Source organism: Rhineura floridana, chromosome 5 (assembly GCF_030035675.1).
Source record: "Rhineura floridana isolate rRhiFlo1 chromosome 5, rRhiFlo1.hap2, whole genome shotgun sequence".
NCBI classification, from domain to species: Eukaryota; Metazoa; Chordata; class Lepidosauria; order Squamata; family Rhineuridae; genus Rhineura; species Rhineura floridana.
This window is the reverse complement of record NC_084484.1, coordinates 96,040,185-96,057,063: the sequence shown is the minus strand read 5'-3', so window position 1 is coordinate 96,057,063 and position 16,879 is coordinate 96,040,185. Positions and strand designations below refer to the sequence as shown.

The 16,879-nt window shown below is 38.6% G+C and overlaps 1 protein-coding gene across 6 annotated transcripts in view; it reads right to left on the bottom strand.

Moving 5' to 3' along the window:
* Positions 1-16,879, bottom strand: part of C2CD2 (C2 calcium dependent domain containing 2) — a 36,206-nt gene continuing 19,327 nt past the window's right edge. For 4 of the 6 annotated variants that reach the window (XM_061627587.1, XM_061627583.1, XM_061627586.1 and 1 more), the window contains 4 exons: positions 12,776-12,892; positions 11,627-11,754; positions 9,879-10,194; positions 1-3,117 (listed from right to left, as the gene is read on the bottom strand). In XM_061627587.1, the coding sequence (XP_061483571.1) occupies positions 2,897-3,117; positions 9,879-10,194; positions 11,627-11,754; positions 12,776-12,892 (782 nt within the window). In that variant the 3' untranslated portion in view covers positions 1-2,896. The remainder of the gene's footprint in view (positions 3,118-9,878; positions 10,195-11,626; positions 11,755-12,775; positions 12,893-16,879) is intronic. The other 2 variants (XM_061627584.1, XM_061627589.1) reach the window with 1 other exon arrangement.

Genomic DNA, 16,879 nt, shown 5'->3' with positions numbered 1-16,879 from the left:
TTTGCAAAGGGGACCCAATACTTACAAGCCAAAGCAGGTGAGCATGGGAACAGCGTTTATTGATAGATGGGGGTTTATATAGGTTTACCCCGAAGTTTACAGTATCATGTTCACGTCATAAAACATAAAGAAACAATTGCTAACTGCCCTAGCTTTAGGACGTATGTGAGAAACAAAAAGGGGTACAGGAGAAGAACAAAAGTGGAAACATTGCACTGTCAACTTGTCTACATATTTCACATGTCCTTGAGATAAGCACTATGCAGGAACGGACAAAGGCGCATGGGAAGAGGAGGTTCAATTGCAACCGGGCGCCCTCTAACTTAAACACAGACATGGTATCATTTCGTCTTGCATATCAAAAGGGAGGGATACAACTCGAGAGCTATGAGGGACAATAAAGCAGCCTTTGACATTTCTGTGTGAAACATTTTGACAGTAATAAGCAAAGCCATAAGCATATATACGGTATGAAATGCATAGTAGGGGAGTCTCCAGCGTAATCCGGCTTTTATTATGTGAGCCACTGGAATGTCGGTAAGGGTCAGGTCACAAGGAAATAAATCTACATTTTATACCGAAAGTCAGATAAATGCCACTCTGGTTCTATTTCTCATGAAGCCTAAGCTGGTTTAGGTAAGACCAGTGAATTATAGTTTTATTAACACAGGGGTTTCAATTTGAACACAACATTAACAAGCAAGCCACACAATACCTTTGGTATTTTTTATTTAAAATCCAGCAACAGAGCTTTAAGATTTTCAAATAATAATTTTTCAGAGTTCAAGTATTTGTAAGATAGAGCAACGAGACCTCTTTTTGAAGTGTTTTTGCATTTCATTCCACTTATGTGCCATCATCAAGCTATACAATGAAGAAAACTCGTAACAGAACACATTTGCAACCCAATCCTTAATCCATTTAGATGGAAAGAAACCCCATTGATTGTAAAATGGGCCTTTCCTTCAAGAAAGCTTTAATTAGCATCACATGGTGCTTTATATACAAATATTTCATTTTATAAGTTAACTTTCTAGCAGTCAATGTCTAATAGGCTTTCTTAACATACTGGAAATTGTTGCTTAACTTCAACAACCTTCTTTTGTATACTGGACTTCAGAATGCTGCATCCAAAACTACCAATATAGCTTATGTAAATCCCTAATGTACATATCAGGAGCAGCATCACTTATTCCAATGAAGTCTTTTCATTTAATGGTTCAATACAGCAATGCTATTGTTAACAAAGCATGATTCTGCTGTCCAATCAAGCCACATGTTCTGAAGTAAATCCCCAATGAAATCTGAATGATTAAAAAAGGGTAAGGTTTACAATTTCAATTAAGGAATTAAAGAGCAAGAATGTCAGTTGGAAGTTATAGGCATGTAATCTTTTTTCCTTGCCGTCTAGTCAGTAAGGAAACGGGGTGAAACATTTCCCCCCTTGTTGGTATTTTAAGAAGCAAACTATCAAAACTTAAATGTACACATCTTGTGATCTATCTAGGGAGCAATCCAAACTCAAGAGCCACCCAGATGAGTGGAGTTTGGAATATATAGATCGCCAAATGAGCCAGGGCTATGCTGGCTGAAGTCCCTCATCCTGGCTCAGCTGGAGATATGCTGGCATAAGGCTTTCCAGCTCAGTCAAGGCCAAGGTAAGTCCCCAAAAAGGGGAGTTCTGGGAGAGTGTTGGGATGGGACAGAGCAGGAAGAGAGATGCCCGTTCCAAACTCTCTTCAGTGAAGTCATGTGACCTGGCAATCCAGCAGAAGTAACACTGGCAGCAAGGGTGGTGAAAAACTATTTCAAAGGCATGTCCTCCCTGTGCCAGGCTCAGGCCAGCAGTAACTCCCAGAATGGAGTATGAAATAAGGGTAAGTTACACTGGTATAATTTACCCTGGCGTAAATTACACTGGCTTCCTATAGTTTGGATTGCTGTGCCTGTTCTAAAGTTGAACAGAGAAAGAAATGTCTTGAAAACACTAAATATGCCGTCCTTGATGTTATTCGCTAGTTTTGCTATGATGGACTGCATTTATATAGTAAGTTGTAGGCTTCCCAAGGTACATTGCTGCATTGCAAATGTAAATTGCTCTTATGGGATAATATGGAGAGTTTTTAAATAGTTTGTGAGCATATCAACTTAAAATATAAAAAAGGGGTTTATCATGGTATATGCACAGAAAATTAAAATTAGATTTGTAATAGGTAATTGCATAAGTTACCAGTTTGTATGGCTACTATCTATCAAAAACAAGTCTAATTTACACAGTTTTAGCAATTATTATTACATCAGGCTGCCCCATTCAGCATTTCATTTTTCCTTCCAGAAACATTTTGAGGCTGTAATCCTATGCACCCGGGATTAAGCCCCACTGCATAGTACAAGATTTGCTTATATAATATTGTACTGTAAATGAATGTTGTCCAGTTCAGATCATCTGGATCATGATTTCTTACTCTTTACATTTTTCCAACTTAATAAATACCGTTTAAAATTTGTATTGCTGCTCTTGAACTGATTTTTTAAAAAATGCAACCATGATGTGCCACTGTTAACATACATTCATGCAGACAATCATCCACGATCATTCCCTGGTACACTTATGTTCAGTTCCAAGTTAAAAATACATTTTAAACCTGATTTCTAAAAAATAGAGTTTGGGATTAAAGCCCACTGATTTTAATAAGCTTACTTGCAAGAAAGTATGGTTAGGCCTTCAGTCTTTGAAACATAAATAGCCATAAGTCTTCAATTCCACTTCCCTGCTTTGTTGTCCAGCCTTTTCCACAGACCACAGCATTAGTGAATCTCAGAAAGCATATGATAATTTATATTTCTGTAAACAGTGGTCTTGTGCAGGTCACATATGTTTGGCATGTACTAAGCTCTATGCATATGGTTCAACTGATGTGCCATTCAGTTTGCTCTTGCTCTTGAAGAGAATTTTCTTGTTCAGAATACGTGTTAAAGTTCCCCCCTTTTTTCGAGTACCATCTGATGGGGATTGCTGTAGATAAATGAGGTCATTATGTGACTGGCTCATTCCTGGGTCTTTCTGATGGTGCCGTCGGAGGAAAAATAGCTTTGCACTCTTTTTTAATATTCCACCTGCAATGGTGAAGGCATAAAACATTTCAGTGGGATACAATCTCTTTTAAATCATCTTTATTTGAAATAGCAATATTAAAAAAAGCACTTGTCCAATTTTCTCCTCTCTTTTTTTTAGTTATCTCTATTTACTACAGAAGCAGAAACAACCCAATTCTAAGTTCTAGTAGATGTACTAGAGTACCAATGGTAGTACTTAGTATTTACATAGCTCTCTGAGTGTTTAAAGTGCTTCATTTCAATAATTCTTAATAACCCTATAAGGCAAGTCACTAAGATCTCAGGGGAAGGGGCTGAGGCAAAGATGGCTGTTTTCCTAAGGCCGGTTCAGAGCCGACATGAAAAATTGAGACCTGGCACACAGTTCAAACTTCTAACACTACATCATTACTCAAAACTACCCAAATATTTCAGTTGCCATTTGTCTGACCATTATCTGAAAGTGTATTAATTCAGCAGGATCATTTTAGGAGTATCCCTGAAAAAGAGAACATAAATGCAACATGCAGTTATTTTCCATAAAAAAGTATTAGAGAGTGTACACTTATTTAAAAGGTTTAGGATAGAACAGAGAAGTGTACACATTTAAAATCACTTCTAGTGTAACTTTCATGTAAAAAGTTACTCATTTAATAAACAATACATATAAGTAGCATAATAGGACAGTGAAGAAAAGGGTTTGGTATTGTGTGGATGCTTCAGATATGTGTTTAGAGACAGCAGTATACCACTAAGTCATACTCAAGAACAGACCTACTGAAATAAATGTACAATACTTAAATAGAAATCCATTATTTTCAACGTGCCCACTCCACATATGACTTAGTTGAGTATCATCCAACTTGAAAAAGTGACATGAGTGCCAGCTAGGGATGGGCAAGAATTTTGATTTAGTTTGCATTTCAAGCTAGATTTATCATTTTGCACTTTCCGAAACAATATGAGAACTGAACCACAGCCATCCTTCAGCATTTCTACATATTTGAATTTTGCAATGCAGTTCAGCAACCAATGTTTTAAAAATGCATATATTAGGGTAAATGTGCATAAAAATGAATATATGAGTGACAATAACATGCACTATATGACAAAAAATGGCTTGCAAAAAGTGTACATTAGTTAAAGCTGCCTACAAAAATGTGTTCATTAGGAGAAATTCACGCTAAAAAGCTGGAGAATTTTCATGAGGACATTTTTTTTAAAAAATCCACAAATTGCAGTCGAAATGTGGAGAACTGAACTTAAGATTTGAAAAATGAGAGATGGAGAGAACTGAAATTGACAACTTTTTCCATCCCTAGTGGCAGCACAAAATGGCTGCCATGGGCAGCAAAAAACCAAGAGGTGACAGTATTCCATAACGCTGAGTTCTATCACAAAAAAGTACTGCCCATATGTCTCGTCTTGCTGGACCATTGTTTCAAATAGGAAAATCAGGCAAAGAGTTCTAAATGTTTAGCTTTAGGGAGGTCACTCCATTAGTAACTAGAGCTGCAATGATAAACATATTCAACAAAAAAGCAAGACCCACTCTTAATCTTACTCCAGAGTAAACCTGTTTTGGATTGGATGGCTATTATAGAGAAATGTAGCTCTGATACTTTGCTTTCTCTAGTGTTGTTCATGAAGTCAGCAAAACACATTTGATGGCAGTTTTACTAATTGCTCTTTTTAAGGGAAGGGTGTCTGGCGCAAGTTCATTATAATTTCTGAAAACAAGATTTTCAGGTTTTACTTCTATATTGCATTCAAATGTGTTATCTTTTCAGCGCCAGGTCAAGACTTTCCTCTTCCGCCAGGCATTTTAGCATGTGTTCTTAAATTGTTTTTAATTTTTTAAAAATTGTGTTTTTAAATTGTTTTTTGTATTTTAAAATTTGTATATTTGTTTTTATTGTTTTTAATTGCTGTAAACTGCCCAGAGAGCAGTCTATAAATGTAATAAATAAATAAATTCTCTAGGTACAGTAGTAAGTACAACATGAGAGTTGAAACCACTGCCATGATATCATCCTGTTGGAAGTAGGAGGGCAACAGTGAGTATTTGCTTTATTATATGGGATTATGTAATCCCATATATGCAACCAGCACAAAATGAAGCTGTGTTTCTAAATGCAGGATTCCCTTAGCTTCGTATGTTAATGCTAAATTTTGCAAATAGATTCTGCTCATTATTATACATTATTCATATTTTGCAAGGGACATACAAGATCATCATGCCTTGCAGCTCTGCCTAGCTACGTTTACAGCTGCCACCTCAGAAGAAAGCTCCCATCAGAGTAATTGCTTATTTGCACATTGATTCATGTTAACTATGTGCAATTGTTTTTACCAAAACCTATGCTAAAAATGACCAAGGATTAGGGAAACGAATGGTCAATTTCAGGCCAGGCAGGTGACAACTCTAGCCTAGCCTTTATAAGCGTCCTGATGGCTCAGGATTGAAAAAATCAGTTTATAATCATTTATACTCCCATTCTTCCCTCTGACTCTCAAATTCTAACACAATGATCCACATACTAATCAACAGTAATGAGGGCCTAAATACTATTATTATCATCATCATCATCTTTATTTATACCCCGCCCTTTTTCCAAACTAGAACTCAAGGCGGCTTCCAGATAAAAGTAAGTACATATCATTAAGAACATATAAAACATGTAAAAATCAGCATTAAAACAGAATTAAACTATTAAGATGTTAAATACTAAGGCTCTGGAAACTAGCTACCAGCTTTAGAAGTCCTTTTGGAAGTCTTAAAATGAAGTTATGGCCCCCACATGTTTCTGTACTCGTTTATATCTTATCCTAGCTTGCCACACTCTTGTAACATTATAGCTGGTCCCATCAAATAATATTTTGGAGTTTTTACGTTTTATATTTTATTGGATCATAACTAATGATCCTACCTAGCCAGATTCCTAGCCAGATTCCTAGCCACAAACAGGGTTTACTCTGAGCCACTGGGGTTTAGCCTTGGGCAGGACCAGCCCAATGCATTTGCTATCAGAGGCAAAGGACAAATTGATGCTCCATCCTTCCCTTCCAGAGACTAGTAGACTAATTTAGGGGACACAGGGCAACTGCATGGCACACATGCTCTGTCCACACTTCAACATTTGCTTCCCACTCTAATTAGAATCTGCTTACCGCCTATTCAAACAAATGCTGCTATACAGAGGTGCCAGCATGCATCACAGGAGCCCAGCTGTGCATGCGCATACATGATACCTGCTGGTGTGTGTGGCACCAGTTTTGTGGTGTATTGGAAGAAAGCAACTGCTTCACCTACTCAATTGTATGTCACGTACTATTTGCATTTAAAATATCCAGCCAGCCAGGCCCAGACAACAAGCATGTATGTCATAAGGACAGAAACAGCTGGGGTGGGACTCTGGGGGAATAACTGCCACCCAGCCCAGGATGGGAGTTAGGGGTGGCCCAGCTTGAAACTTGGTAGGGGTGGCCCTATCTTGAAACCTATATCATACCAATTCTAGAGCCTAGACATAATGAACTACCAATAATGAAAGCATCAGAACCTGAATCACATGCAGAGCAGAGTATTTTCTCCTCGCCATTAACCAGTCACAACGTACCCAAAGACTTCTGGGACTGAAAAGATGAACTTCTAGGTCAAAGGGTATAGCATCCAGCAAGCTTATGCCCATGCACATTTCCTCTTATAAATTAAGTACTGGCTACAAATAAGTATACCGTATACCAGGAAAAATTCTGTAAGCACAATGAGAAAATGGCCTTATCCAACAGGAAGAACATTCCCCCCCTAGAAAAAAGGAGGATCATCTTCACCTTTCCAGGCCTTCACAACTCCACCCCAGAATCACTTTTGGGTTCTTTAGTACAGGCTAAAATTTGCGGAGTACAAAATATACTTGAATTGCTGTAGAAATGAAGGCATACACACATATATCAAATCCACTTTCCTTTTAAAGCACACATGGCAGCCTAATTCTTTTTTAGATCTGTATATTTTGAACAGGGAAGTAACCATTACTATATGTACACAACTCTTTTCTGACACAATGTGTACAGATTTTGTTCGCTTGATACAAGAATCAAGTGTAAAATGTAGTAGAAGACATGGCCTTGAGAAAATGCTCTCTTCCATAGATGAGAACAGGGAGTACCTGCATGCATGGGCTTCTGGAATATGCCATATTCTCAGAGTTAATGAATTCTAGATTCTACTGAATCTACTACACAGATTCTGAGTATTGCAGCTCAGAATGACAAATGCTTTGCAGGTTTCACTCCTGTGTGTGACAGTGATAGCCCTTTGTCTTCTGATGCAAGTCTGTCCCATTTGCTTCTTCTGGTGGGGTGAGATATGAATCTCAAAGGGGCAAGCAGGCAGAGGGTGCTGAATTCTCTTCCCGCTGACCATCTTTCCTTTAGCAGTCCCTGAACGGAAGTTTCTTCTAAGCTGGGCCTACAGCTGACATGTGAACTGGCCAGGGAGTGGGGGGGAAGTGGTAGATCAGAAAGGATTTTGGGGGAGAAAGGAAGAGCAGCAAGCTGAGGGAAGACAGTTTCTCCAATTTTTATATGGAAAATTCATTTGCATAGACTCACAAGTTTACCTACTAAGCAATCCTAGTATTACAACTTATATTAATAGCTATATCCAAGAATGCTTTTTTTTGTGGGGGGGGAGAATAGGCATAGAAATTAAAGAAACAGATGCAAGTTTTGGGGTTTTTTTAAGGAAAGGTTATTCATTGTTATATTAAGTGTCTCACAGTAAAGCTACACACTCTCAAAAATGTAAGACAGATAGCTTACTGTGTAGGCAATTAATTCTGGTTGGAATAGTGGTCCACTTATGTTTACAAAGAAAATGGATAAGGAAAATGAAGTCAGAAATATAGGTAGGAGGTGAAAATAATGATTCAAAATGCACAAATGGAAAATTATACTGTGGTAGCAACTGCTTAGAACCTGAAGCTGCATTTTTCATATTTGTCAAATGATTACTCTTTATAAGAAGACTGGCTTTCCAGTTTTTTAAGAGACTCCTTGCTGTTGACCTTCTCCAACTAAGAGCAACAAAGAATCACTAAGACTGTAATGCTATCACACTATTATATCTTTAAAGTGCATCCATTGACACTTTAATTTTTTCTTCCAAAATCAACATTATATGAATTCTTCCTCATATGAGTAACAGGTTGCCCTCTTGCACTTAGCAGCCCAACTCTTATCACTGCTTCACATACCAAGTTGTACTAAGTCACCACGTGCAATTAAACTGTCACTGGATGTTTCTGAGGTTGTTTGTATGCATCGTGAGGAGCCATAGTTAGTTCTGGGTAACAGTAGCATGTATGTGTGAAGGACTGCTAGGGACCACCCTGCTGCACCCTGTGTTTCCCACCTGCTTAAAGGCAGACTCAGGGATCTAGTCAACAGGGTTTGCCACAAACAAGACAGGCAGCTTCTCCTGTGGAGTGGCCTGATGAAGCAGGTAAGAAGCATCTTTTGGCCTTGAGGCTTCAGAACGCCTTATACCTCAGGTGGAAGGGAGGGCATGCGGAGCAGAGAGGCTGGTTTGAGTCCTGCCTGAGTAATAGGCCAGCAGGAAGAATGGAGGAAGCTGGAGTAGCCAGCTAGCAACAGGGAGAGGTGTAAGTCTGCAGGCTACACTTAACAGCTTTCCTGCCTGGGAAGCTGACTGGAAGGAAGATGAGAAACCTGGGCCCTAGTAAGTTTCAGGGCATGCCTGAAGAAGGGAGCTATCCTGAATCCCTGAAGGAGGTAAGCACTGACACAGACCTCATGCAGTGGACTCCTTTGCCTCAACCCCCAGGAGGTGGGATGGTTCTGATAGCGAAGAGCAAGAGGCTTTTCTTTCTGCATGCTAGCACCAGGGAAGACAGAGGTAAAGCTGACTATATTTACTAGATACCAGAGTGCTCTTGAGAGGAACCACTGGCTGACTATAGGGAGGACTGTCTAAAACCCTAATCCTGGGAGGCTGCCTTAATACCTAAGGAGATGCATCACTGGCATTAAGGAGGGTAACAGAGTGTGCTGTAACATAATCCTTAATAAAAGCTGTGAAGTCAATATCCTAGTGATTGTGGGCATCTGTGTAAAAGAAGAGTTGTAGGAATGAATGTGAGACCTGTTGATGTATCCCTGCTCATGGAAGCCCAACAGTGTACATAAGTTCCACATAATTTTAAAGAGGTAACACACAAACTTCCCACATGTTATAGGGTATGCTGCCACTACACACAGCATATACATTGTACTAATTTTGTAGTATGAAGCACCTCTTACTAAAAGTGCTTGAATAGCTATGTTCAGGACATATTAAGATTTGTTTTTCACATCAGGAAAATAAATTAGACTGGTCTTTAACCTGAGTGAATTATTAAAGTACAACTGAAGCCAAAAAAAAATGTAGAAGTTTTACAATAATTGCTCATTATAGGGTAAAACATGAAGATAATGGAAAACTATAAAAAGATTTGTTCAAAGGTTCAGGTCTAAAGATCTGGCTAGAAGAGTACATGATTCTTTTTATGTAGGTACTTTTTCCAAAACTGTACTTTAAGTGTACTACCTTTGAATGAAATGCAGCACCATTTTACTAAGGCAAAAAAATGAATAAATACAGATATCATAGCAACTAGAACAGTAGAGGGCACTAGTGTGTAGCAATTATGAAAAGGTCATGAAACTACTTAAGAAGTGTGCTCATTGTAGAAAACCTTCCAGAGAAATTACTCTACCTTTGGGTTTCTTCACAGTTCCAGATTCTGAGATGCTTATGGAGTTCCCAGACATCTTATCACAGTCTTGGTCTAGTAGTGCATTGCTGTGCCATTGCTGGCTACTGTCATCCAAGGTCCAGGCATCATGGCTGTTTTCCTGGGGGTCTTCATTGGCAGATATTGTTTGGGATACATACGGCGATAGTTTCTCATTAGAAGGGGACTGTGCAACAGATCCTTCCACACTGGAAGAGTTATCTTGTTTATATGAGCCATCCATGGCTGCTGCATAGTCCATCATGAGTACAGCTTCGCTATCCTGAGATAAATTAGTCTGGAATAGTAATACACAGAGAGAGCAAAGCAACAACTGGTTGAAAAAAGTGTCTAGTATACAAAGACTTTTGCATATTTTGTCCTTTTGAGCAAGAGATTCCTTCTACCACATCATAATCTGCTTTTGAAAGTCCTAATCCCTTAACTAGGGTGGCAGAAGTAATTACAAGTTGCAGAATACTCTCTCCTATTGAACCCTTAATGGAGCATGAGCTCTTTTAGGGGCAGCCTATGTGGTGCCTTCCAGATGTTGTTGGACCACAACTCCCATTAGTTCCAACAAGCATGGCCAGTGGTCAGATAATGGAGTTCAACAATATCTGGAGGTCACCAAGCTGGGGATGTCTGGATTAGTACAATGTGTGAACCAGCCCTATATATGAATCTGTAGGATTTAAGCTAGGGCACTAAAACAAAGCTCCAAGAATTTGCTGCCTTCCAGATCAGACTCTTTTTGCACAGTGTAAAAGATTCAACTTTTTAGTTAGGAAGGTGAAATTGGGTTGAAGACAACACCTATAGAATTATAGCAAAACATTTTTCCAAGTTTAACCTCATGATGTGGTTTAACCAAAATAAGTGCACTCCCAAGAGTATTTTGTGCACAGCTTACTCTGTTCCACTTCCTTCAATCACCTCGAAATTCAAGCAGATTCCCACACTGGCTCTCCTCTAGCCTCTTGGGCCCTACACAGACAGCCCTTTCCATCTCCTCCACCTATCATTTTAAATCATTATTCTGTTTTTTGCTCACCGCCCACTTCCCTTAGCTATCTAGTCTCTTTGGATCTTTTCTCACTTAGCCTTCTGATCCCTGCCCACATTACTACTACTGTGAAGGCTTTACCCAGCCAAACTCTTCTTTCATTTCCCTTATAGAAGGTATGTTTGACATAATTCTGGGGATGACAGCTTCATTCTCTTAAGCGACAGAAGATATCACAGGAGTGAATGCCAGAGGTTTAATTGTTACCACAAAACCTCCTAGGGTTTGACAACAAATTCCAATACAGAAATTAGTAGATACGTCAAGTTCAGGAACAAAGTGAAGATTTTATTTAATATAGTTGTAAAATTTAGCTAACAGCATTTTCTCTTTACCCTTTTGCATTAAAACAAGTAGTACCTATGCTGGGGATTCTAATTTTCACTTTGATAGTAATGCAGTGAAGCATGGATGACTGCACTCTTGTTTTTATTGCTTTATCTGAGAAACCTATAGCAACAGCCAATGTGATATTTCTGATATTTTTAGCAGGAATACTGTCTTTTACAGTAAATGTTAAGATAAATAGCCAAGAAAAACCAATATGTTTTAGAGGAATGAAACACTAAATTGCAATATAAAAACCAGTGTTTCAGAAATTCTAGGAGGTAAAAAAAGAAAATTACATGAAGGGTGCTCTGTTCAGAATGCTGATTAATCTCACCTTTGATACCCCTGATATTATGATCGTGCTTTTCTTCCTGGGAGACTTGAGCTTTTGCTTTGCAGACTCACTTAGCTGTCGAATGGCTATGTCAGCCACAGGATCTATGCCATTCAACACCAGTAGCTCTGAAAAGAACATGCTTAAGAGAGTAACTAGATGAAGGCAACAACTAAGGACACAGAAAAGAATCAAAGCAGAAATATTTCAGTTTTAAGGAGAAAGACAATTATTTATGTAAACCATTATTTGGTACCCTACATCTAATCCAACATATATGTCAGTACATTGATTCATCTCTAACCCTTATATTTGAATTGTGGCTATAGAGACAGCTCAAGGTTCAAACTACAGAATTTATTTACACGTTAATATTTTTAAAGGTCATGCTGAGCATTCTACAATTAAAACAAGATATAAGGAGGTAGTCAGCTAAATCCTTGAACTAATGGAATGACTTTAACTAGTGCAAGGATATTCCCCCCCGTACCCTGCACCATCCCCAAATCTGCTCCAGAATAGATTTAAGGGGTGCATGAGGGGAGAGGAGGGAAAAACATTCTGCTGTGCACGGAAAAATCCTTGGTGCTACACTGAATACAACACATAAGGTTTAAATGGCTTATACCAAATTAGAACAATGGTCTATATAGCCCAGTCCTCTCAATACCTGACAATGGCTTACCAGTGTTGGGGCAGACCTGCTCTGCCATTCTATTGGCCAAAGTCTTATAACTACTAGTGATTAGAAGCTGGGCTCACAAACATAGTGGAGATTTCCATCATTTATATCCTGCTCACTGAGTGGTTTGTGAGCAGCACAATGTTTGTTATATCAGCAGCTGGAAATTCACTCAGTTTATGGGGAAAGGAATAGTAAGTGGAGACAATCAGAGGTTGGGAAAGAAACTCATGAGTCAGAAACTGGCCTACTTTGCCTGGTATTATGACCCAAACCTGGCTCCCAAGGCAGGCAGCAGTAGGGCTGTGGATATTGCAGAAGGTATCTCCACAATATGCCATATGCTCCTGCAGATTTGTTTTGTATTCTATTTTTTGTGAAATACATTGTGTCATCTTTTAAGGTTAGTAATAGTTTCTGTACTTAACTTTCACCCAACACATCACAGAGAAAAACAAAAAGCTTACCTGTATCTGAAGATGATAAAATCTTGCTTACTGAAGCATTCTGGCAATGGATTGCCTGAATAGACAAATCCTTTTCAATTATCTTCATTTTAGCAGGACTTCGCATTGGTGAATCTACTGCATAGAGTATCTTAGTTATTTTCTCATTAACAAATTTCAAAATATTTTCCTTAATAAAGGCCAACTAGACCAGACATGCAAGTTCCATGATCGGATCTCCTGACAACTTTTTAAAAGCTAAAAAGCAGCTCTGGGGATTTCCAAACTGGGTCTTAGCATGAGGAGACGGGTTTTAATTATGTAATCAAAATCCTCTTTCCAAAACTTAACAGGCTTTGTAGGGGAAGCAAACACAAGTACCCATATTGGAAGGGCTCACAGACCAACAGCTTAACCACTATTCTGTATTAAGACTGGTCTTTGTTTCTGGAGTTTCTATATTTTGTTTGGCAAGTTTAAAAAGGTATTTCACCAGGTCATGAATGCAAGAGCTAGACAAGACTTAAGTACAGAACTGGACATTCTTGACAATTTGTGAAGGTCAGGATTATTTTATTGCGATAGCCACACAGCTAGTGTTTGAAATTTCTCTCACTGTACAAAATTTACACTCTTACTTTGAAAGTGAGCTGATAGTTACATTACACAGATGTAATGTAGATGGTAGATGTTATATACCATAGCAAATTTAGTATTCATGCCTGGCAGATCTCTTTACTTTTGGGCTGAGGGACTGACAAGACAGGCTTTAAACAGACTTCTCATACATTAGGAAAAAGAACAATCCATTTTCTTTATTGCTGTAGTATGACTTTATTCCCCCTTTAGGATGCACACCTTAATGTGGTGAGGAGGTTTGAGAGTGTTGAAGCTGAGACCAACCAGACTAAGATGCATCCAAACTCAGAGGAAGGCAATGGTAAACCACCTCTGAATACCTCTTACCAGAAAAACTATGAACAGAGTATCCAAAATGCAACACAAGAGAGTGCTGGAAGATGAGACCCCCAGGTCAGAAGGCACTCACCGAGCTACTGGGGAAGAACCAGAGCTTGGAAAAGTTACTTTTTTGAACTACAGCTCCCATCAGCCTAATCCAGTGGCCATGTTGCCTAGGGCTGATGGGAGTTGTAGTTCAAAAAAGTAACTTTTCCAAGCTCTGGGAAGAACAAAGGACAAGTACGTATGACTAATGACGCAGCTGGGTTAAAGCCAAAAGGAAGCCCAGAGGCTAATGCGCACAGATGTGAAAGGAGAGTCCAGAGTTGTACGACGCACACAATAGGAACATGGAATGTGAGAAGCATGAACAAGGGAAAGTTAGAAATTGTCAAGCAAGAAATGGAACTTATCAACATTACAATACTTGGCGTGAGTGAATTAAAATAGACAGGAATGGGACATTTTCAATCAGGCAACTACAAAATATTTTATGCAGGAAATGAGAAATTAAGAAGAAACAAGTTTGCTTTAATAGTGAGAAGTGATGTAGCAAAAACTATTAAGAACTATAACGCAAGGTCTGAGCGAGTGATATCAGTGAGATTTAACAGGAAACCTATTAACATAACCTTCATCCAAGTCTACACTCCAATGGCAAACACAGAAGAAGAGGAATTGGAGAGATTTAACACAGAAGTACAGGGAGAAATTGATCACACACCAAAACAAGATATGATGATAATCATGGGGGACTGGAATGCAAAGGCAGGGAACAGAGAAGAACTAGGAATTGTGGGGAAATGGGGCTTAGGAGACAGAAATGAAGCAGGAGAAAGATTTATTGAATTCTGTGAAGCCAATAATTTGTTTCTTGCAAACACATTTTTTGAGCAACCAAAAAGACAACTGTACATGTAGACATCACCAGATGGTCAATATAGGAATCAAATTGATTATATAAGTGATAGCAGAAGATGGAGAAGTTCCATACTTTCTGCAAAAACAAGACCAGGAGCAGAATGTGCTACAGATCATATCGAAAATCAGAGTAAAGCTAAAGAACAAAAATTAAGCAATCATAATGCCAAAATACAATTTAAATAACATCCCAGAAGAATATAAAGATCAAATAAGGAACAGATTTGAGGCTTTAAACTTAGTTGACAGAGAACCAGAAGAACTATGGAGTGAAGTCAGGGACTATCAGGGAAGAATGCAAAAAGACAATACCTCTAGTTAAAAAGGGAGAAAGACCTCAATGGATGACTGAAGAAATTCTTCAGAAATTATTAAAGAGAGAAGGAAAGCAAAAGCAAAAGGAGATACAAACACGGTCAGAACCCTAAATGCAACAATACAGCAACTAGTACATAGGGACAAAGAACCACTACAATAGTTATTGTATAGAAATAGAAGAGGACAACAAAAAGGGAAGAACAAGAGCCCTATTCCAAAAGATTAGAGAAATGAAAGGGAAATTTAAACCAAGAGTAGGGATGTTGAATAATCAACAGGGGAACACACTGACTGACCGAGATGAAATAAAAGGAAGATGGAAGCAATACACTGAAGAACTCTATAAAAGAGATGCAAGGATGACATTTATTCATGGAAAAACCATATGATGAAGAACCAGAAATTTTGGAATGTGAGATAAAAGCTGCTCTTAAAATACTTGGAAGAAACAAATCACCAGGAACAGATGGCATACCAATATAGTTGCTACAAGCTACTGAGACTGAATCTGTCCACATTTTGACAAAAATTTGTCAAGAAATATGGAAAACTAAACAATGGCCCACAGACTGGAAGCGTTCAATATATATCCCAATTCCAAAGAAATGGGATCCCAGGGAATGCAGTAATTATCGAACTATTGCCTTAATATCCCATGCAAGTAAAGGAATGCTCAAGATTCTGCAACAAAGGCTCTTACCATATATGGAGCGAGAAATGCCAGACGTCCAAGCTGGATTTAGAAAGGGAAGAGACACCAGAGATCATATCGCAAACATACATTGGATAATGGAAAGGAACAAGTAATTTCAGAAGAAAATCACCCTGTGCTTTATAGATTACAGCAAAGCCTTTGACTGTGTAGATCATGAAAAACTATGGAATGCTTTAAAAGAAATGGGGGTGCACAGCATCTAATTGTCCTGATGCACAACCTATACTCTGGACAAGAGGCTACTGTAAGGATAGAATATGGAGAAACCAATTGGTTCCCAATAGAAAAGGGTGTGAGATAGGGGTGTATTTTATCACCCTATTTGCTTACTCTGTACACAGAACGTATCATACGGAAAGTGGGATTGGACCAAGATGAAGGAGGTGTGAAAACTTGAGGGAGAAATATCAATAATTTAAGATATGCAGACAATACCATACTACTAGCAGAAACCAGTAATGATTTGAAACGAATGCTGATGAAAGTTAAAGAGGAAAGCACAAAAGCAGGCTACAGCTGAACATCAAAAAGACTAAAGTAATGACAACAGAAGATTTATGTAACTTTAAAGTTGACAATGAGGACATTGAACTTGTGAAGGATTATCAACACCTTGGCACAGTCATTAACCAAAATGGAGACCATAGTCAAGAAATCAGAAGAAGGCTAGGACTGGGGAGGGCAGCTATGACAGAACTAGAAAAGGTCCTCAAATACAAAGATGTATCACTGAACACTAAAGTCAGGATCATTCAGACCATAGTATTCCCAATCTCTATGGATGGATGTGAAAGTTAGACAGTGAAAAAGGCGGATAAGAGAAAAATCAACTCATTTGAAATGTGGTGCTGGAAGGAGAGCTTTGCAGACACCATGGACTGCGAAAGAGAAAATACTTGGGTGTTAGAACATATTAAACCAGAACTGTCACTAGAAGCTAAAATGGTGAAACTGAGGTTATCATACTTTGGACACATAACGAGAAGACATGATTCACTAGAAAAGACAATAATGCTGGGAAAAACAGAAGGAAGTAGAAGGGGAAGGCCAAACAAGAGGTGGATTGATTTCATAAAGGAAGCCACAGACCTGAACTTACAAGATCTGAACAGGGTGGTTCATGACAGATGCTCTTGGAGGTCACTGATTCATGGAGTCGCCATAAGTCGTAATTGACTTGAAGGCATATAAGAACAACTTTATTACTTGCA